The sequence below is a fragment of the Vanessa atalanta genome, chromosome 4, assembly GCF_905147765.1.
Source record: "Vanessa atalanta chromosome 4, ilVanAtal1.2, whole genome shotgun sequence".
NCBI classification, from domain to species: domain Eukaryota; kingdom Metazoa; phylum Arthropoda; class Insecta; order Lepidoptera; family Nymphalidae; genus Vanessa; species Vanessa atalanta.
Window position 1 is genome coordinate 8,283,639 of NC_061874.1, and position 22,409 is coordinate 8,306,047.

The 22,409-nt window shown below is 31.2% G+C and overlaps 2 protein-coding genes across 4 annotated transcripts; both read right to left on the bottom strand.

The window, feature by feature from the left end:
* Nucleotides 1-2,542: 2,542 nt before the first annotated feature.
* LOC125077677 (sodium- and chloride-dependent glycine transporter 1-like) lies at nt 2,543-12,678 on the bottom strand. Of its 2 annotated transcripts, XM_047689679.1 has the most exons (13): nt 12,186-12,678; nt 11,835-11,994; nt 10,953-11,240; nt 10,664-10,817; nt 10,421-10,553; nt 7,694-7,828; nt 7,508-7,611; nt 7,197-7,434; nt 6,992-7,120; nt 6,689-6,898; nt 6,408-6,581; nt 5,945-6,127; nt 4,622-4,680 (listed from the first exon to the last, which is right to left on the bottom strand). In XM_047689679.1, the coding sequence occupies exons 1-12, from the start codon at nt 12,255-12,257 to the stop codon at nt 5,981-5,983; spliced, it is 1,944 nt and encodes a 647-aa protein (XP_047545635.1). In that variant the 5' UTR covers nt 12,258-12,678; the 3' UTR covers nt 4,622-4,680; nt 5,945-5,980. The 2 variants fall into 2 exon arrangements, with proteins under 2 accessions (XP_047545634.1, XP_047545635.1); XM_047689678.1 differs by lacking the exons at nt 6,408-6,581; nt 6,689-6,898; nt 6,992-7,120; ... (6 more) ...; nt 11,835-11,994; nt 12,186-12,678 and having other exon boundaries at nt 2,543-4,680; nt 5,945-6,074.
* A 3,774-nt stretch (nt 12,679-16,452) lies between these two features.
* Nucleotides 16,453-20,975, bottom strand: LOC125077886 (probable transaldolase). 2 transcript variants are annotated; one of them, XM_047689997.1, is made up of 8 exons: nt 20,877-20,975; nt 20,422-20,544; nt 19,997-20,120; nt 19,386-19,493; nt 19,178-19,309; nt 18,973-19,098; nt 18,558-18,783; nt 16,453-16,898 (listed from the first exon to the last, which is right to left on the bottom strand). In XM_047689997.1, exons 2-8 carry the CDS (start codon nt 20,516-20,518, stop codon nt 16,713-16,715), a joined length of 999 nt encoding a protein of 332 aa, XP_047545953.1. In that variant the 5' UTR covers nt 20,519-20,544; nt 20,877-20,975; the 3' UTR covers nt 16,453-16,712. The 2 variants fall into 2 exon arrangements, with proteins under 2 accessions (XP_047545953.1, XP_047545954.1); XM_047689998.1 differs by lacking the exon at nt 20,877-20,975 and adding an exon at nt 20,760-20,871.
* Nucleotides 20,976-22,409: the final 1,434 nt, after the last annotated feature.

The following is a 22,409-nucleotide window of genomic DNA, read 5'->3' on the forward strand; positions in this document are numbered from 1 at the left end:
TAAAAGTTACAGTAAATTGAAAAATATCAAAATTCAAATTAATATTAAACATGTACAATTTATAAGTTAAACATGAAGGGATCAGTCTAATTAGCCATTATTAGTAGACATTGTGTTTTATTCTAAAGAAAAACTTTAACTTGCATATAAAAGTAAGAACAATTACAAAATACATAATATTTTTATATGACATTTCTTTAAATAATATAAGATTATAAAAAACATGACTGTGTACGATACTATATGCGTTATATATTATTTGCTTCACATTTCCTGTACTCTAAATACAAATATTAATAAAAAATAATAACCCTTGGCACATATAATTTATTTATTAAACGGTTTGTTGTGTTTAAAGAAACATACATGGAAGGAAGACACATGACTTAATAATACAAAAATCGGACGTACAAATAACTCCTACATAGAGTATGAACTACTTATAAATTTTGAGCACGGTACTACACTATTATAATATAATTCAATTTAATTTTTCTGGTACAATTTAAAAATGTTTCATATTAAAGTAGATCCATTTCATTAGATTTTATCTTCATCTTTGTAAAGTGGCTGAGGCTTAAGCACTTTATATGACTTATTGTAGACCGTTTATTACATTATTTTATTTTGCCTGTAGACTATCAGCCAAACGATTTAATGAAAAATCTTTATGGAGAGTGGTTTGCCCAAACAAATGCCTACCTGACATATTGTGTTCAGCAACAATTAATTTGACATGGAATTTGATCATAAGCTTGGCAGGCAAGCTTCAGTAAATACCCGTTAGGACAGAAACTCGACTTACAACAATCACAAAGTTCTCTTGGCATTGCCGTTTCAGAATGTGGAGGAATTCAAAAGGACGTCACCGTTGATAATATTAATATAATAATATCTCATCTTTTTACAACATTGGTTTCTGATATATAATTTTTGCTAAATTGTATTGAATTTTGCAAACAAACACCGGATCCAAATTTTGTTTAGTTAGACATATTCTCTAAATTGAACTGCAGTTCGATTCTGTAAGAATTCATTCACTCGTCAAATCTTGAAAACCGACTTACGTTCGATTCTGATATTTCATGCTCATGTTCTGTGGTGAGGTTCAAATTTACCTCTACTGGTAAGAATAGTTCTGATAAGGAACTGTTAATAACTATCATAAAGCCAAGAAGTTCAAAGCGGACGTTATCATGTCTCGCGACCACTTTCTCAAAAGTAACAGCAAGACAATAACAAATTCCATAATATGGCCCTCGATTGAGTGCCAAGTTCAAAAGAAAACCAAATGCTATTACCGACAAATAGCGATATTTAGTTTAATGTTGAATCTGTTGTTCTAAATTATTTTATTAAGTTATTTAACACTTTTTTTTAACATTAAACTAATTCAGATCAATTTAAGTTCTTAGTAACCAATATAAATTTGTAATCGCATGATAGGAAAGAGAACTTCTAGGAACCAATTTTATTTATATTAAGCGCTTAAAGTTAAATTTTGTTTTCTCGATAATGTTCATTAATAAAACATATGTACCGGGCTAGCAAAAGTAAACATTACAAAAATTAAGTCAAATCGAATGTTTGTAACAATAATATTTTACAGAAAAAATCTCTTATTTCTAAAAAACTTTACAGTCGTCATATATTGAAGATTCATCGTATAATCTTGTACTACCCTGTGATTTTGAATTTCTTTATATTCATTGATAAACAATTTGGCACAGAATAGGTTCTTTTGAATCAAAGAAATCAATCGATTTTATCAAATTTATTAAACAATATGTGTAAATTGACTTTATATGAGACAACATCATTCATCTCTAAATTGTATCGAAAAATTTTAAAATATAATATTGTCTATGAAAAATATTACTTTATATCTTAGCACCACTAAACCTTATTAAGGGTTAAAAATATAGAACCAAGATAAAAAAGCAAACGATTGTTTTAATTTTTGTCTATATTCATTTCCCAAACGTGCTGTCAATCTATTCAATTCCATACATTTATTAAATGAGCAAAGTCCTCCATTTATTCTATACATAAGCAAATTTTTGTTTCAGACAATGCAACTAAATATTTATTTTTTACTTTATGTGAGAATGGTTAAAAAATTGCTTCATTGATGAGTGTCTACATATGTTGATACTTCAATTTATTAACACGACAGCAGATTTAAGGTCTTACGATTGAAAGTTTCCAAAGACTCTTATTGCTTCTAGTGCCAATGTATAAACGTATGTTCGCGGGTATCAACAGTAGCATTCCTGCTTATTCATTTAAAATACCTAAAACAACTTCTGATACTCTTTCTTTTTGATAACAAAACGGCTAATTTATAAACAAGTTTTAATATACTATTAGACAACTACGTATAACAATCTATGAATAAGTAGCGGCTTAAAGGATTGCTAAGCCTTTTCTTAAGAGTAATTGAGTTGTTTTAAAAGAATTGAATTTTATCTTAGAAATATCTTAAAATACGAATTATGTATTTTAAATACATAGTAAATGACGGTTACAATAAAATAATAGAACTAAAGACTATGCAAATAGTTACATTTTATGTTAAGCTCTACCATCTTTCACTGATGAATCAATTTTTGTTTTTGTTTGTTTTGAACCATTATTACTCCTAGTTAAGTTTGAAGGCATACCTACCATGGTTTTGTTACTTTGTTCCGACGCCGTAGATTTTTTTTCCTTTCCATTTGAAGTATAAACGACTTCATCAAGGGGCTTTTGCGTCAAAGATTTTGATGTGGTTGTTATTGTATTAAAAGTCAATGTCGAGCCTATTTTAGTTCTAGACGTTGAAACTATATATGATGGAAGAGTTGTAGTTTCAACGGAAGATTCATATTTTACTAATACATCGTCTTTGCTAGATGTAGGAACCAGATTGAGAGAATCCGATTTACTGAATGTTGCCATTACAGATGATGCTGTCACATTAGTTAGCGGTTTTTCTGTCGTTATGGAAAGTGGTTTAATATCATCTTTAGCTTTGGTTACAGGAATCACACTTGATGATTTATTTAAAATCTTAGAACAATCTTCAACACTACTTCCAGTTAAAGGTCTCAATTTCTCCACATCTGTAGGAGAATTTTTTTCCTGTTTAGTGATTGGGCCAACTAAAGGCTTAGATACTATTGACAGCGGTGATGACACAGCTGTTGATGTTTCAGCTATGGTAGTAGACTTTGAAGAAATTGACGTTTTCTCATTAGGTGAAATATCTTCATTTTTACTATCGCCTTTGTTAAATGACGCTTTTTCAGTTTTAATAATATTATTTTTGTCCAATTCTTGTGATTTATTACTTTTGTTTGTTAATGTATTGGAAATCGTTACTGTCTCATTTATGTCTTCTATTGAAGCATTTTTCTGACGTTGTAATCTTTTGCTACCACTGGACGAAACTTTGGATGTGTTGGCAACATCATTAGAAGACTCTAGTAATTTCAATCTTTTAGACATCTGTTCATGTTTTTCTATAACAATACAGAGAGGACTATATTTACGAGCTGATGTAACATTTTCTTTCATATCACTTAAAGCGTTCGGTGATTTCAATTTTTTAGATTTATTATCTGTTACATGTATATCAAGAGGAAATTGCATATTTGGTTTTAAGGCCTTATTTTCACCACTAATTCCATTATTTATACTGTTGGCTGTAGTCATTGAATTTTGTGCCAAAAGTGTATCTTTAATAGATTCCTCTGACGTTTCTTTTGTTACTTTATTAGTAATTGGTGCTGAATCAATACTGGACATAAGAATAGTGGAACTATCAATACAAATTTCATCTGTTATAGTTTTAGTTGTAGAGTATACAGAATTAGTAGATGTTGGTAAATTTCCAGTCTTAATTGATTTATTTGATAATTTACTTATGTTTTGATTTTTAATGTGTGAACTGGTAGATTCCTTAAGTGAATGAATTTTCTGTAATTCTTTAATATATTTTTTTTCACTTTCATTTGACTCACTCATGACAGATATACCACATTTATTTATATTCAAATCAATAGGTCTTGTTGATAAGCTACTCATAAGGTGTTCACTATTATCAGGAAATGTTCTCACAATATTTCCTTCTATAGTAGAAAGGATCGGAACAGGTGTAACTTGTACGGGTTCCATTAATTTAGATTTACTATCAGTGTGAATTTTTGCAGTTGTAAAAATCAATGGACTAGGGTTGTATCCTCCTGATTTACTTCCATCTATTTCTACGAGAATGGAATTTTTAGTTGTAGCTATATCTTTTGATACATCATACATACCAAAGATGTTTGTATTCATATGATTATGTAAAGGTGCCGTCCCGCTTATATATGGAGTATTATTGATTTTACTTGTTGAGCTGACAGGCGTTGATATGGAATTTGCTGACAATGCAGAATTTTCTGAACTCTTATTAGTCGGCTCAAACGAAGAATCAGTCTTTGTTTTGTTTAATAAATATTTGGCACTTCTACTGGAGATTTCAACATTTTCATTGTCTATTTGTAGTAAAGGTTCTATTATGTTTTCCTCGAATTCCAGACTAAAATTTTGGACTTTTCTTTTCTTAGATGATTTTTTAATTTTTGTGCCTGCTTTCTTTATTTCATTTTCTATGCCACTAGTTATAGATGTTACGTCTATTCCATCATGAGATGTCTGTAAGGAATATATATATAATGAATATCAAGCTTTAATTATAGGCAATTTATTATTTAAAAAATATTGGCTTTAAATTATTGAATATTTAGTTAGCTTAAAACAGTACCATAACTAGCCTTTTCGGGCACTAATGCAAAAAAACCCTTCTATATAATGAAAACGAACATGGACAGCCGAGCGTTAGACGAGAATTCGGCTATTCGGCAGCATACACCAGAAAACTGGGATAATGGTACGCATTATAAGTGATTTAAAACAAAAATTGAAATTACATTAATCTCAACTAATTGTTTATATACAATAACACAGCAACAATTATACAGAGCATGTGGTAGTGATAGAAAAACTGAGCTACACGAACCATTTATGGTTTTGTAGAACACAATTATAAGTAGTCTTTGTGGCCCTCTTAATAACTTATGTAGCTTAAATCACGTGTCTAGAAATTTAGGACACTTTATTCTTGCGATTTTTTTATACATCAATGAGGCAACGAAATGAAAAATCCATTTCTGATTCGCTGGGCTCCATTTAATACATGCATGCGTAGCTACGCCACTGATTTAAAAGTCTCTTTTGATTCCTAACACTCTATTACTCACTCTCTAGAATTGATTCGAAATATATAATATTTTATAAACATTCCACATTTGAAAGGTTTAACAAAAAATATTACAATGTGAATTTTTCTATTAAAATACGGATAAATATTAAGAAGCACTCAAAATAGTTTGTAAAAAGCATTGTGTAATGATTAGTGGGATCATTGAGTTTTCAGAGACTGATTCCTGGCAACTTTCTATTTCGTAACGCGTGGATAGCAATTTGTTTCTACCCGAATTATTTTTATTTGCCTTGAGTACAACTTAGAGTAAATATCTTCGAATAAATACATTTACATATTACAAAAAATAAAATTTCATTCGTCTTTCGAATACGGAAAGTGAATAAATTTTGACTAGCTCTGTATTGTTAACGCAAAGTTTATAATAAACCTAATACTAAGGATTTTGTGCTGCGCACACTTTATTATCAACCCGTTTTAAGTGTTATTAATTTTTGAATAGGCATAAATTCAATTAATAATAATAATAAGGTCATATTTTTTAAAGCTATATTAACTATGGAAGTTGAATATTACATCATTTAATGTAATTTGTAAACAAAACACAGATTGTGTTATGCAAAAATTGAAATGGTGTATGAATGCTATGGTATTTTTGCTTTTCCTATGTTGCAGGTCAATAGTTTTCTAACTTACCTTCCGCATAGCAATGAGCGGATGGGCGTGCATGGGTCATGCGCCCCGTTCGCGCAGCACGTGGCGGCCGTGCAGTAGCAGCACTGGCGGCGACAGCTCCGTCTCCGTCCGCAGTGCGCTACTGCAGACGGACCCGGACGCCGGGCCCCATTCATCAGTTGGCCGTGCGAGAACACGTGCTTTCTAAAGTAATTTATATAGTAAAGTAATATACATCGATGTATTTTTAAGCACTCAAAATATATATTTTTTGGGTATTGTTAATGATAAGGCGCTAGAATCTATTTAGCGTGAAAATTATGTCAGAGACGTACTTAACTGGTTCTTGGCTATTTAGCTTAACTTTAATGAGTAGGAGATAATCAACGACCAGTATTTATATAACGATAACGTGATAACTTGATAACAGCTCTGTTTCCTTGAGACTTGTTTTCAGGTTTAAAGCTTACCATTTATTACTCACCTCCATTATTGTAAGATCATCAGGTCCACTGCAAATCTGGTTAACAGCCATAATAACTACTACAACAATCGGTAATACTCCAAGTATCCAGCCAACAGCATCAGCCCACATCGGATACACATAGTGGCCATATGATGCCGGCTTATATTCGATCCAATTAAACACTAAAATAAACTGAAAAGACGGTACATAGTATAAAATTATAAATTATTTTGTTACAATTGTGACAATTTTTAGCTCTGAATGAAATTTAAAGATGTAATCGTTTTTGTTTTACTTACAACTAATGCGGCTGGAGTGATGATTCGCCACATCGCACTCCAAAAAACAACCCAGAGCTTTGACTGCCGGCCGATCATGCTTTGTATATCTCGACAAAACTTTTCTGCTCCGTAAATCCAGGCAATAATAATGCATTCACCAATAGCTATTATAAGAACTGACCAATTCGCTGCGTATTTATCCATGAGTTGCAACCAATACATTCCACTCTGAAACAGAAAGTAATAAGTAAGCTCGAAGTTAGTAAAAATTCCTTTATTTACAAGCAAACTAAAATAGCGACATATTTAACATAAACTTACATTAGTTGTAAAAATCAAACCACCCATGTAGCCAAAAATGGCTACCGTTAACACAACCCAAACTTTCTTCTGACGGAAATTTGGAAATCGATCCAATATTGCTGTAGTTACCGTCTCCATTAGAGCGAACTAATAACAGAAAAATACGCAATTAAAAGAGTTTTTTTAGTTAAATATATTTAAAAATTATGTATTATCAGCATACCTGCGAATCCAGTCCTAAAGTTAAAAGCATAACGAAGAACAGTATTGACCAAAGAGGCGAGACTGGTAGTCTAGTTACTACTTCAGGATATACTATGAAAGCTAGACCTGCTCCTTGATCTACTACGCGATCCACGCCTACGTTCAGTTCATGTGCCAGAAACCCTATTACGGAAAATATAACCAAACCGGCAAAAAATGATGTACCAATATTTGACACCGCCACGATTAATGAATCTCTGAAAACAACAATCATTGCTTTGAATATATAAAATTATTTTTAAAAATCTACTTATGATAAACAGTACATACATATAGCAATTGTTGGTAAATTTGTTGTAAGATGAAAGTGTGATGAGACCTCCCCAAGCTGGACTTAACGCAAAAAATATTTGAACTGCAGCATCACCCCACACCTGAAATAAAGAATTATATTAAAAACCATACGCATGTTTATTACAACAATAGGTAAATCTGTAACATAACGACGATATATACCTGAGCGTTGGCAAGCTGACTAAAATCCGGTGTAAGATAAAACAGAATTCCCGTAGAAGCTCCCGGTAAACTTACTCCGCGAACAAACAGAATCACCAGTACTACATAAGGAAAGAGCGCCGTGAAGTACACCACCTGTGAACAATAAACAACTTGCTACCATTTTGTATCTTTCAGACACTCTTTCAGATAACAAACACAAACAATGGCATATTTCTAAGAGGAATCTTATGAAAACAATATGATTTGCTAAATTGCGACTTGCGCATGTTAGACTTATAGACGCGTCAATTAAGCTTTTTCGTCAAAAGTCTATTGTAATTATTATTTATATAAAAAAATCATAATAAAAATTAATAATACTGAAGTAGCTCCAAATCTTATTTGTAGATCCAAATCTAATTTTCCAACGCTTATGCTTTTTGAGAAAGAGTAATGATGAAATTCGTCAATATTTTAACTATGAGCTGGCTCCCTATCCTTTTTCACTTTTTTATAACACTGGAATGAGAAAAACAACGAAAACAACGCTATACGATATTTTTAAACAATGTGAAAAGGATGTTAATGATGTTATAAAACTTTTTTACATTATCGATGGTAGTATGTTACTTCATAGATTAAAATGGGGAAAAAACAATGTAAAATATATAATTTAATATATCAAATGTCAACAAATATAATGTAATAATATAATAAATAATTACTATTGATTCCTATAATGTCATTAGTTCTACTCTATTTGTAATCATTTATATTTTTGTCATTTCTAATTTATTCTTCTATAATAATACATTAACAAAAAGATGAACTTCTAAATACTACTTTAGCCATTACAAATTTAGATGTTTTTCAGGTCCAGAAGGCTCAGCTTTTGAAAAGTCTAAAATTCAAAATACAATGCTGACAATTACTTGGTTTCACTAGCTTAATATGGTAATCTATAATGTCTCAAGTCAAATTCAGCGATGGAGGAAAATATCATTAGAAAACTGCATATGTCCACCAAAATGCACTGGAATAGTGATTTGAAACGAACCCTTAAGTCTCATTCCTTAAAAGGAGAGGAGGTGCCCAATAGTGAAAAATTTACATACTCACATAATTTTAATACAACGCATTTTTTGTTTGTTTATATTAATACATGAATTAAAAAAGCTTATAAGTAAGTGAAGTAAACCGTAATCACTTTTTAAGCCACAGCAGCAAGAAAAAAAGTATTCATTTTCTAGTTCGAATGATGTGATGTACACAAGGTACAATTTCTCCAATAAATTATGATGAATTTGAAATGCTGACAACGTCCGAGTCTTTTTGTGTTATATGAATTGAACTTATGTGCCTACTGTGATCTTATTATTTATTTTGTAAAAAATCAGTCATTGGCTGTATTACTTATACTTTTAGATATGTTTTCGTAACGCTGATGATTTTCATAAAAAAAATAGTTTGTAATATAAAGAGCCATGAACTCCGCCAACAATGTGTGCTACCCCCCTAAATACTGAGACAGATGCACTAAAACCGCGATGCCTATGTTTAATTATAATCTCTTATTAGCGTTGCTTGGAACAGTCCTTGGAACCTTCCGCAATCTCCTACTGACTTACATTAATACTGAGAAATTTCTTGTAATTATTTACAATTTATAAAAAGTAACGAAAAAATTACAAAACATTTTAACTTTTAATTCCAGCGCTTATTGAAACAATTTAATTTTCATTTTATGGACACGTTAAAAATTTATATTTGTATTATAGTTTTCCTTTAAGGCTACCACTATCTCATTGGACTATTGACTAGATATCCCGAACCTAACTAACAACGAGAGAAGGGAGACAGGTTCTACTGTAGGTCAGGCTAATAAAAAGATGTAAATGTAGGTAGCCCCCCACAAGGTGGTCCGACGACCTGGTGAAGATCACGGTAAGCCACTGGTTGCGGGCTGTACAAGACCGTTCGTTGTGGCGATCTTTGGGGGAGGCCATGTCCAGCATTGGACGTCCTTCGACTGAGAGAAACAGAGAGAATATCTTTATCTAATATTTTAGTGCCTACAGGCTATCGCAGCTATTTTTCTTATTCTTCACAGCTGCGCAATATAAATTAAAGAACAAATTAATTAAATATTTCATTTATTTCTATTTACTACATTAATTGTTATACGCGAGTAACTCACTACTCATACAGCATAAGACCTTATAGCCCAATGATGACTTTCAACATTGATCTATGAAAGTAAGGAATTAAATAATGCCCCTTGTGCGCACGTACTTGTGAAAATGATTTGTATAGTATTTTATTCAGGCTAGCTTAGCGGGCGGCTCCGATGAGTATGACTGCAGGGTCCAGAGACGGCCTCCAAGGCATATAATTGTAAAATAATTAAATTTCTACAATTACTACCATAAGTTTTTTCGGTTTACCGAAAATTCGTAATATTTAAAAAGCATTTTTTAAAAACAAACTATATATAATAATCACATGAATAACTGCTAATCTGAATTTCCTTATCGATATTTTGACGTTTACAGATTGATAAATAAATCGACCGGTGTATATGTAACGAAAAAAAAAGAGTGATCAAGGTCAGTTTGCCAGTTACGTAGTAATTCATATAACCGATCTGTTACCGCATCTTTACACTGTGAAGGTGCCACAGAAACCCTTTAAGCTTCAATCATAAAAAAAAATATATAAAAAAAAACTTATATTAATTCTGCATACCTTTCCTGATGACTGTACTCCTTTGCATAAGCAAAGAAAGACGATAAGCCAAGCGGCAAATAAACACGCAGCCATGCCCACACGAATGTGACCTGTCTCTTCGATTCCTGATGACAGGCCTAGCACTTGATTACTGTAAAAACAATCGATAAACATTTAAAATTTTAATAGAAAATGATAATATTAACCCATATCAAAAACAATTATTATCCACATATTACAGTAGAAACTATTTAAGCTTACGTAAAATATTCCTCAGCAGGCGGTCGACGTAGAGCCACTTCAGCAAGAGCGACGATATCGTGAAGTGTAGCATAACTTTGGTTTAAGCATTGTCGTAAGTAATATGTACCATTTTGCTCCTGACATCGATTCGCCTCTTCGTACGAGTAACAAACTAAAATAATTTATTGTACATTAATAGAAAATAATAGTTTGATAGTGCGTGAATTTGAATTAACAACAATCAACGTCATTAAATATGATTGTTAAACTTGATTTCGAACGGACGAAATTGATTACGTTAACTTACATTTAGTACTCCAATCAGCGTCACAGTTTTGCCATGGAAGTTGATAAAAGATGCTCGCGAATGATACCACCATGTAGTAAATGGTCCATGCGATAATAAGATTATAATACAGCATTACTATACTGGATACTATGACCATTCCGTAACCTAACCCTCGGAAAAGGGGGCAGAATCGATTATACACTGCGACAGGTCCAAGAGCAGCATATTGGCCGAATGATAACTCCATAAACATGAGTGGAAGGCCAGCAATCACAAGCATAATCGTGAATGGAATTAAAAATGCACCTGCAAACAAATTAAATATAAGCCTGTCCCAAATGTATGATATGATGCTCTTATACGATCTATATACTGTTATAAATGAATATACATATCTATATAATAGTTCAAAATTATATTTTAACTTATTTTGAATACTCGTTGTACGACTTATTTTTTACTTTTCAAATATCAAAACAGTTCTTATTAAATCAGGTACCACAGTTTTAAAAACTATTAATCATTTTTTTTCAATACAAAACATTTACTTAATGCATTTATGGTAAGGAAGCAAATTAGTGGTCAAACTCATTAGCAATAACACGATACAACCGCTCATTATTTCTACAGTGTCACCTGAACGCTACTTTACACCTACATAATAGATGACGAATAAAACCTCAATATAAGATTTATCTCATTACAACTGTAATTACATAAGATTTTTTTACACTCAATAAGTATTAATAACAGATATATACATATACTTCCACGTTTTAATGTTTTTGTTATAAGTAACGTGGAGTGAATTATTAGTACTCTACAATTTACAAAAAAATAAAGTAGATGAGATACAAGCATATACCCTGAAGAAATCACTGTAAATACTATTTCACTTACCTCCTCCGTTATTGTAGCATAGATATGGGAATCGCCAAACGTTGCCTAATCCAACACTATATCCTAGAAGTGATAATAGGAAGTCAAAGCGTCCCGTCCAATTCCCGCGTTCTGGTTCCGTTTCCTCAGTCACCGTTTCCGTTATAATTTCTTCCTTGCACTGTTACAATATAACAATTATTAATTTGTTCTATATATTATACAGTCAGTTACTTAACTGAGACAAATATTACATAACTTAGTTTTTATAGATATGAATTAAACGATTAATAGCTATAAAAACAAATTAATGGCTTTGTATAAAATTTGAACTAAGTCGTTAAGTTCGATACCACATTGATCAATACTCACTGAGTACTTTATTTCCATTGTGGGTATGTTTTCGGTGACCGCAGGTATAGGTGTCTGCTTTTCCGGCTTCATGTTGCTTTTATTCAGGAACTATTTAAAAAAAATCGCAGTATCATTTTATCGAGAGACACTTGAGCGCTGATCGCACTGCCACCAATGAGCACTTAACATCACATTACACCCCCGAGTTTAACGATTGACGGATAATGAGATACTTCTATGGTGAAATTTAGAACATAAACTCATGAGTCCTGTAAATGACTCCATTTATATTCAACAAAGAAAAACAAATAAACCCATTGCCGAATTAAAAGCACATTAAATCGAAAAACATGAAACGCAGGAACGCGCAGTTGTCAAGTTTCGCATCGACCGAACTCTGAATGAACATCTAGGTCAATATCAAGTCTCCGCTACCACCGCACCCTCTTCACCGCCCCCGTGGGTCGGTTCTCTCCCAGACGAAAATCATATGGAAATGTCCTGCGCTTGCATCACAATGCCACAAGGTCGGCATTAATTTATAAAATAAACACGATATAAATTTGAAAATATCTATTAATGCTGACAATTTCGTTTAAAATTCTATAAAACTTTACTGCATTTTTTTCGTAAAATAATAAAAATAAATATATAGATCACTTTACACCAATATTACACAAGTACTTGTAAAACACATGATTAATTAATTGAATTAATTTGCACGAAAGGATAGGCGGTAGCAGAGCGCCGGCATAGGCGGGCGGCCGCTACGATAAGGAAGGTCGCTGAAAGTAGAGCGGCGTATTGATTACAGCGCCGTGCGCGCCTTCTTGCCCTGATGCCCACACTGACATATCTGCGTCCTAGGTCATACAAGGGACCGTTTCCTTGTTGTATTTCCATTAACATTGCAATAAATATTAAAAACACTACTTTAAATTAGGTACTAAATCTAAATTTGATAAAACATTGAAATTTGTTTTTATTTGTACATTTTTCTTAATTTTAATCCATGTCATTAGAATTCATTACAGTATTTAGTAACTACTAATGTTACAGTTCGTCACTTAACATTTATTAGTAATATTAACATTGTAACTTTTTTGGCAATGTACTTATTAATTTATTATAATGTTCCATATTGAATTCTTTAATATTTATTAATTTTATTTCATTAATAAAATGTCATGTTTTTACTTACACTATTACCGTTGGGCTAGTAGCGAAGATATACCTATCATATAATACTGTCGATTCCAAGTTTTGGTTTCAAATTGAGTCAGTGCAATAAAAGTTTTTATTTTTTTGTCATGAAAGAAATATAAGGATTTATGAGGTTACAGAATTATTAATCGATTCAAATTCTAGCTAACATTAAGAAGGAAAAACAAGACGTTATTGATACATGAAATATAATTACATACATATCTTCAAACTGTAAGTTTATGAATCGATATCTATATATTACAACCTTAAAACAAATATTGCTATTGATCTAAGATAATACAGTATAAACAACTTTGTAGGTAAAACCTGCATCTTAAAGGTCAGACTTTAGCTAAAATCATTACAGAATGGCTTAAAGTATTAACTCCATCAATCCATGGATTAAATGCATAGAGCTTCTAGATAACTCGAAAAATGCTTCTTAATTTTAATTGCTGTAATAAATAATTATAAAGTCGCTATCGTAACTGCTAACTCCACCGAGAAAGTATTTTTGTATGACACTTTTTATTTAAAAAATCTTATTTAAATAGTATGCTAGTTTGTCACTAGCATACTATTTAAATTCAGAGCAATAATTTAGACAACGTGTGACTTGAAATTTAGTCGTAAATTATGACTACTGATAGAAAGAAAAATAGAAAGAAACGTATATTTAAACCAACACACCTTGCAGATAATTTACTGCGGTAAAAAAATCGAACTAAATCTAAATCAGTTAGGGGAAGTCCTAGAGACTTGAACCGCTATTTATTAAAGTAAAAAGAATATAGAGGTATGATTTAATTTCATAGCCTAGGTAATTAGCAATACTCTTAATATATATATATTCAATAAAATGAAAAATTAACAATACTATTAAAATATAGGGATAACAATAGGGATTTCAATGAAAATTGGGTTAAGAGTCAAGTCTCCACCGCCAGGGACACTGCAACCAGGGTCTGGGAAAGTTGATCGTACACATTGGGAAATTTTATGATACGATATGATTTTATTACCATTAATTATGTAAAGATGTTCTTCAAATCAAGATTAGTGGAAATAACAACAATGGAAATGTATTTATAGTCTACTTAATACATTCATCATTCTTCATACTGTCATTAAAAATTCGTATGCTTTATTCCTTATCCAGATTTATTTCGCTCATCTTTTTCCTTTGAATCTTGTTTGGTTCTCACGTTTTCTTTCCATTGGTGTACTCCCTTTTCTCGCCTTTTTGTTTTGAATCTTTCATTATTTTGTGTCCTTTAGTTTCTTTTTGTGTCCTTTAGTTTCTCTTTACTACCTAGGTGCTTTATTTATTTGATCTACATTTTAGGATTCACTGTCACTTTTCTCAAATAAGCTCTTCTTTATAATATTCATCTTTAACTTATTTATCGCACAATTCTTGGATTGAATTTCCTTAATTTACCTTTTAAATCTTTAAGGTTTATATTAATAAAATTTCATTGACATGGCATTTTCATATTCTCTTTTAGTATAATTTCTTCTTTTTAGAATGTTTCTGAGGGTTTTTATGGGAATAGCATTGTCTCCTACAAATATAATTAATTAAATAAGCTTTTACATACAAAACCACCGAGGGAAACATGAACCACTGGGGATATCTCCGGCACGCACAACATACGTACTATGTATGATTTATGACAGTATCGATATTTTACTAGTGGGAAAATTTAAGTGATATTTGAAATATGGTCCAACTCTCCCACCTGAGTAAGTGGTCTTCCCTATTAGTATTATTCTTATGTGAATCTTAGGTGAAGTTAAATAAATAATACCTAATAGGTTTAATAGGTAAATCAAATTACTAATTGAGTCTTTACTGTTAGGTAATTTATAAGTTATTACTAAAAGTAGGTATGCAAACGATAGTATTATTTATTTCAAACATTCTTTGATTAATTTTCTTTGAAAAATAATATTTTAAGGTTTTAAATCGAAGGGTTTTTTTTGGTTGTTGTCTTTATCTTGTTCTCTGGTACTCTCTATGAAACGTAGACAAAAAATTAGACCTATTTAAAATCAGACTTTATAATGTCGTCATTAAATTAGGTAATGAATGTTACGAGACAAGGCGTGCTGTACTGTGATTTCCGAATAAAGTTCTGACCAAACTCTGTTATCCCCACTTTTATTATTGCCATTTACTTGTTATATACGTTTTTTCATGGTACAAGACTAGATCACCTTCGCTCCCCGAGAAGAGTACTGTCCAGCCACGAGAGGAGCACACACGACAGGGGGCAGAGGATGCGTTATATCAATACCATTATTGTAGGGAGCTAAAATCGGAGATCAAGATTCTGGAATAAAACCCTTATTGAGCCTATAAAAAAATATAGGAATTTCTGCCGATAAATCTCGGAAGCTAGATGGATTGTAGAAAATCCTGTGTTCCAAAAAACCTGTTAAACCGTAGATTCTTTGCCTGAAATATCTTAGGTCGAGTCGAATTTGCGTTCCCATCAAAATATAGTGAGAGAATATAGCGCTAGCACATTTCATAATAAAGCATAAAGTTAGAGTTTGATGCTAGACGTCATTACGTTAGGAAGCATTCCTAGACAAACTATTTTAAGCTTATCGAATACCGTTTTTGTTTTATTTTGACTATATGTATGTTTTCCATACAACTGTCTTGGATTTTTTTTTTGTAATTAGGCCGTAGCTAGTAGCTAGCTAACTTTTTCCGGAAACTGATGTAAAGCTGTATACATCAACTCACAAAAGAATTACTACTGAATGCAGTCCCGTAACAGGCGTAGTTTGTGTGTGGTTGCATTCATAATTCATATAGTATTTTTATTTCTTGTCGATTGTTTTTGGTAGAATCTACATTCTGAACCGGTGATAGCTTCACTTTCCATAGTTTTGTAAAATGATCATTCAACAGTACCTACATGTAAAAACCTAATTCAATAAAGTCTATTTTGATTTGATTCGATTTGATTAAACAGATTATATTATTAGTATTCCTCAATTAAATGATAAAGTCCAAGTGTTCCAGTGTTTGTGTAAATTGATATCTCTCAAAAATTAAACACAATTTTCTACTATTTTTTTTTATTTTAAAATAACATCACCTGAAAAAGTGTACATAACAAAACCGGGAATGTATAAAAATATTAAATACCCTTAAAATACACATTTTACTTAAATTGTAATAAAATTTGTATAAACTTGTATAACGGCATAATAATATGTTGGAAGACAACAAGTTGTACATTGTCACTCAAATTTTTGCAATAAACTAAAATAATTTTTAAGCTGTTTTAACTGTAAACGTGACTATTCAGTTTCATCTTTTCACTTCTTTGCCAGCAATGATTTAATGAGTGACTCCAACTTTCTGGTATCTGCAGCAAACTTCCTGATACCTTCGGACAGTTTATCAGTAGCCATTTGATCTTCGTTCAGATGCCAACGGAATTGAGATTCAGTCAAAGATATCTTTTCAATGTCGCATTGAGCAGCGACTTTGGCGTCTAGAGCCTGTTGATAAAGAGAAGTATTTTAAATAAATTAAATATAATATTTTTCAATTAACAAAATATTCACAAAAATTGAACAAAACACAGTAGTCATAAACATAGAACTTCACTGTAAGAAAATTTTATACATAACTCTTAAAAATAAAACAGTCTTTTGGAATACAGTCATTTGTGTTATTCAGAGAAGGGAAGCTTTCAGGAAATGAGGCCATGGCCATATGAAACAGTATATAACACATAATGCACACTACCTCATATACATACATGACAATGTTTCTCGCACAACAATCACTTTTTTTGGTTCTTACAGCTCTATTTTACAAGTATACTACTCACAATCAGTCCAAGACATTAATAGTTTCATCCTGCCTAATGGATTACACCGTGAATAAGAGACATTGTATAGTCTATTTTACATAAGATTAATATTTTAAGTGATAACAACAAAATAGCCAGTAAACGATCTTCTGCTAGACAAAGACAATCTTTCTTTTTAAGGAATTTAGGAACTTATTAACATTAATGGCTGAGTTACATTCACGCAATTTTTTGTCAGAATATAAACTTCATTGCTGTGACCAAAATTCAGCACCAACAACAGCAACAGCAAGATCAAACCTGCATTCTTTATTTAAGATTTACATGGTCATTTTTTTATGTATCTAGACTAGGCTTAGCTATTATAAGCATATAATTTGAACTAAAATTTGTTATATAAAGCAGTTCAAAGTCAGCAGTGGCCAAAAATTATATGTAAAAGTAGCAATTTGAATCTTAACCTCATGATCTGTTCAAATACTGGCCAGTTGCATACAACTTTACTAAAAGAAAACTGAGGCACAAGGCAATCTTAATTAAGGCATAACAATATTTAATATTCATTTAAATTTTATATTATTAATAAGACTCTACTACTTATTCTTAGTAATATTTGATTGTCTATGAATTGCTATAAATTTTTATTTATTGCGAGTTATAGACATTCAATTTTCCCTATTACAATATTTTTTTTAGATTTTTACACTCTTTTCTCTGTAAAATTTAGTTAAGCCTATTGAATCAAATATATAATAATAATAATAATAATAAGTAACTTTATTCACCAAGAAGAAACAAAGACAAAATTAAGGTACAAAACCATAAAAAAAAAAAGTTAAAAATATGATATTTGATGATTTGGTGAAAAGGTCGTAGTCTCAGCAGATATATTATATCTGCTGAGACTATGACGACTTATCAGAGCATATACTATACAAATTGTTAGCAGGGATATTTAAGAATTTAACTCATTATAAACAAAAGAGAATTCAAACTTTATGTATGTGTCTTGAAATGTCAAATATTAATATTTGATCATTTCTAAGCTTTTGAAAAATTAGGCAAGTTTTAAAATACTAAATAAATTAAGATAAGCAGTAGATTTCTATTTATGTCATGAAGTACTGATTAAACTTAAAAAACTGAAAATTAAATAAAAAATATTTCCCACTTATCTGAACGGACTGGTGTAAATGGGATAACTTTTATTTTAAACCCAGCTGATAGAAAACTAAGTAATTGTAAACCTTTTGTAAAAAATTAATATATTCAATGTCACCTCAGTATTCCAGGTTTTTACTGTAAATTACCAAATTAGTTGTATAATGTAGTGCATAGATACCTTTTTAAGAGGTTGTTCACTATTGGCTAGCTCTTGTAAAAGTTTAGGACTAATTGTAAGTAAGTCGCAACCAGCCAGTTCCCTTATTTCACCAGTGTTACGGAAAGAAGCACCCATTACTTGAGTCTTGTAACCAAACTTCTTGTAGTAATTAAAGACACGAGTAACAGATACTACACCTGGATCATCCTTTGCCTCATATGTGTTCTTTGTATGTTCAACATACCTAAAACATTGTCATAATTTATTAATATTCTATTATATTGTTAATTATATGATTACTATAATGATTACAATAATGTAAAGTAGCAGCAATAAATGTATCACTGCTGGGCTGCTCTTCTTCTTTAAGGAATAGGTTTGGAGCATACTCCATATTAGTAAATTTGATAAGTACAAGTACTTATTCACATACCAATCCAAGATTCTTCCAACAAATGGCGATATCAATGTCACATTAGCCTCAGCACAGGCAATTGCTTGGTATAAAGAAAACAGCAAGGTCAAATTACAATGAATTCCATGTTTTTTCTCAAGTTCTCTGAAACACGAAAAAAAGTAAGGACAATATATAATATATTTTCTATGTCAATTTTCAAATCATAAAAATATAATCTTACTTGGCAGCCTGAATTCCTTCCCAAGTTGATGCCAGCTTGATCAGAATTCTTTCCTTTTTTATGCCATGTTCTGCAAACATTGTAATTAACTTGATCGCTTTGGCCATGCTAGCATCCTTATCAAAGGACAACCTGAAAACAGAGATGACACATAATTAAGATTTATTTCATATATTATAAAATTAACATATAATAAGTTTTTTATTACCTGGCATCAACCTCAACTGATACTCTTCCAGGAATAATTTTAAGTATTTCACATCCAAATAAAACACTTAACATATCTAATGTTTCACCTAGCTGTTCATCGATTGATCTAGAATGAAAAGTTTATAAAATGTAAAAGCAATATATAATTAAATTAAAAATTACTGCAGCACTTCATTTAGAGGTTAGTAATTATGTTGCTCAAATAGCTGTAATTCTTATTAAAATTGTTTATTATGTTGTTGAAGTATAGCTGGGGTTTAATACTATATTAGGTACTAACATGCTGTATCTAGTCTACCTACTCTATAACTGTGGTAGTCAGCTTTGGTGCCAAACATGAGATCTAAGATGTCTGTTGTGCCTATTTATGTTCAAACTTAAATATAATACAAAGTGAAGGAATATAACCTAAGCAGACTCATAACATGGTGGGACAAGATTTCTGAGGCACACAATTCCAACTCAATAATAATTTTTCGACCTGACCTAGGGTTTGAACCATTACCAGGGGAATATCTTGCCACTAGATCAACACAGTAATTTAAATTTTATACAATTGGCTATACATGGTGCAGTATACACCAAATGACAAACATTTAAAATACTCACCCTCCACAGTCCTTGCCATATTTAATAGCTTTATCAAGCAAATGCTGATATTGTTCCATACCAGCAGCAGACAAAATGAGACTTGGGTTTGTGGTAGCATCAGTGGGCTTATAGGCTTTCATAGCTGCAAAAACATTCAGATAATATGAATGAATGATGAATATATTATATTGTTTTCTAGAAGTACAAATGCGAAAGTTTAAAGTAACTTATATACATAGTGTGATAACATTGTATACTATGGTACTTGAGTAGTAAGGAAATGATTGCGAAAATAATTGTAGCAATTCGATATACTCTTACATGTAAAACTAAATTTAATGCACTGCCAAGGTTGTCACATTGAAGTTTAACTACCGCAATGCACATAACCGACATTTTGCTTAATATGTAACAAGTTTTATATACTTGCATAAGTTTCTAACCTTCAAAATCGCCTGTATCAGCCACAACAGTCGAAAATTGTTTAAGTTGATCTAATGCACTCATTTTGGTACGTTTTGCTTGAGGTTCACTACTCATACTGACTGCTTTCTTGTAACAATTGCCTGAAAAGTAAATTGAATGACAACAAGTAGAGCGGAAAACTATTTACGCGGGACCGGTTAAGTTTTGAAGGTGACCCCGTAAATCAACGTATAATAATAAAACGTAATCCAATCGTCATCCTTGTTCACCGATAACCTTTATAACGAAGGTTTAACGTTAAATAAGCTATATGTATATGCTGGTATGTTTTAACAGAACATAGTGCAATATTTACCAAAAAAATATAAATAATAATATGTAGATAGAAAAACAATAGGTTAAACTTATTCGAAAAGTTGTAACTTGTAAGTCATAAGTAATGATAAGTAACAAAAAAAATAGTTGTACATACTTGTAATTGTAAAATTATTTAGCCCAATCAGAGAAGTCAGATTTTTATCCAAACTCTGAGCTCCCGCCTTCTGCCAACCTAGTGTTACCAGTCGAAAGGTGTTTCATAATATAAAGTGACATGACGTGATATGTGCTATGTCATCCGCAAACTTATCTAGCATAATTCTAATTGATCTGTCTGTATATATGGATATGTCGTTCATGTAAAGGTATTTCAACAAAGTTATGGTAAGGTACGGAGCCCTTAAAGGTGACATATGGGCAGGATTTATGTGGTTGTCCTTATAATGTGTTAAAATAATACAAACCCTACTTGTAAATGAAAATAGCCAGAATTAATTTCGTTTGAGGGTCACGAAAGGTACGATTTTAAAAAGGGCTGCTAGGTTGGTCAAAAATTTTGAAATAAGATTCTAAAAAATCATTGTTTCTATTTACAATATATTAAATTATTCCTACATCCAATACAAATCCTCGGTTGAACACGTCATTCAGAGATAATCCCAGATCTCTCAAATCCAGTCAAATGTCTAGAAGTAAGGGTTTAATGAAAAATACAACATCCTAGTAAGCCTTTATATTTATTATTATTGGACAAAATATTAATGGATAAAATAAATAAAAATAAGAAAGAACCACGTAGCCAAATATACCGCGCCCTTATCGACGTAACTGAAACTTGGAAAGCGCGAATATACATAAATACTTATCATAATATCATACTCCGACTAATTTTAATTATAAAATGACCACAAATATTATAATTTCTTATAAAAAATTAGAATATATTTACTGTTGTATTCATTTTAAATATTTTCATTTTTATCCTAGAAAGTTAAAACTTCTTAAAATTACTAATATTTTTAAAGTGAAGTCAACGTCAAGAACATAATACCAACGTCAGAAAATATATGTTCATTTTAAAATGTATATCTATGAATTAGTGTATTGGTAAATGAAAACTGTTTTTTTTTATTGATAATGATTTAAATTATTTAAATTTGATATAAAACATTTATTGGCACAATTTAGGGGTCAAAAGAGTTTGGGACTAAAGTTTGCCGTGGCGGCAAATGGCATGAGTCTTACATGTAATGAAATATATGTTTTGAGTTATTTTTATTAGCTATTCGCATAAAATACGTAAATCTAAGGTGAATTTGATAAAATTTGGTATGAAGCCAATTTAAACTCCAAGTATTTTTCTTAGAGACTAACATTTTTATGGATAACTTCTGACGACCAACTCCTTCAATAGGAAACCGCGGACAATAACTACACCTACTACATACATTTATTTGATTATTAGGCGCGTGCTGAAAAAATGAAGAGAGTGAATTTTTGAAATGCCACGCGCATATCAAAAATTCTCTCTCATCAATGTGATATTTTCATACTGTGATATTTAACATCATGATTACGCTCACTAAGCCGCCAATTAGGTGTCAAATCCTTCGAAATATACAACTTATAGTATTTTGAAATATTTGTTTTATTACAAATTTTAATTGTAAATATTTTAATTTTTGAG

What these genes read in the sequence shown, in the direction of transcription:
- LOC125077677 (XM_047689678.1), bottom strand. Translation starts at nt 5,977, where the DNA reads ATGCACGCCCATCCGCTCATTGCTATGCGGAAG. An exon ending in CGCTCATTGCTATGCGGAAG is followed by an intron (nt 4,681 to 5,944) that starts GTAAGTTAGAAA and finishes TATTCCTTACAG; the next exon opens with ACATCTCATGATGGAATAGA.
- LOC125077886 (XM_047689997.1), bottom strand. Translation starts at nt 20,518, where the DNA reads ATGAGTAGTGAACCTCAAGCAAAACGTACCAAAATGAGTGCATTAGAT. An exon ending in TATGGCAAGGACTGTGGAGG is followed by an intron (nt 19,494 to 19,996) that starts GTGAGTATTTTA and finishes TTTTCATTCTAG; the next exon opens with ATCAATCGATGAACAGCTAG. An exon ending in GAAGGAATTCAGGCTGCCAA is followed by an intron (nt 19,099 to 19,177) that starts GTAAGATTATAT and finishes TTCGTGTTTCAG; the next exon opens with AGAACTTGAGAAAAAACATG.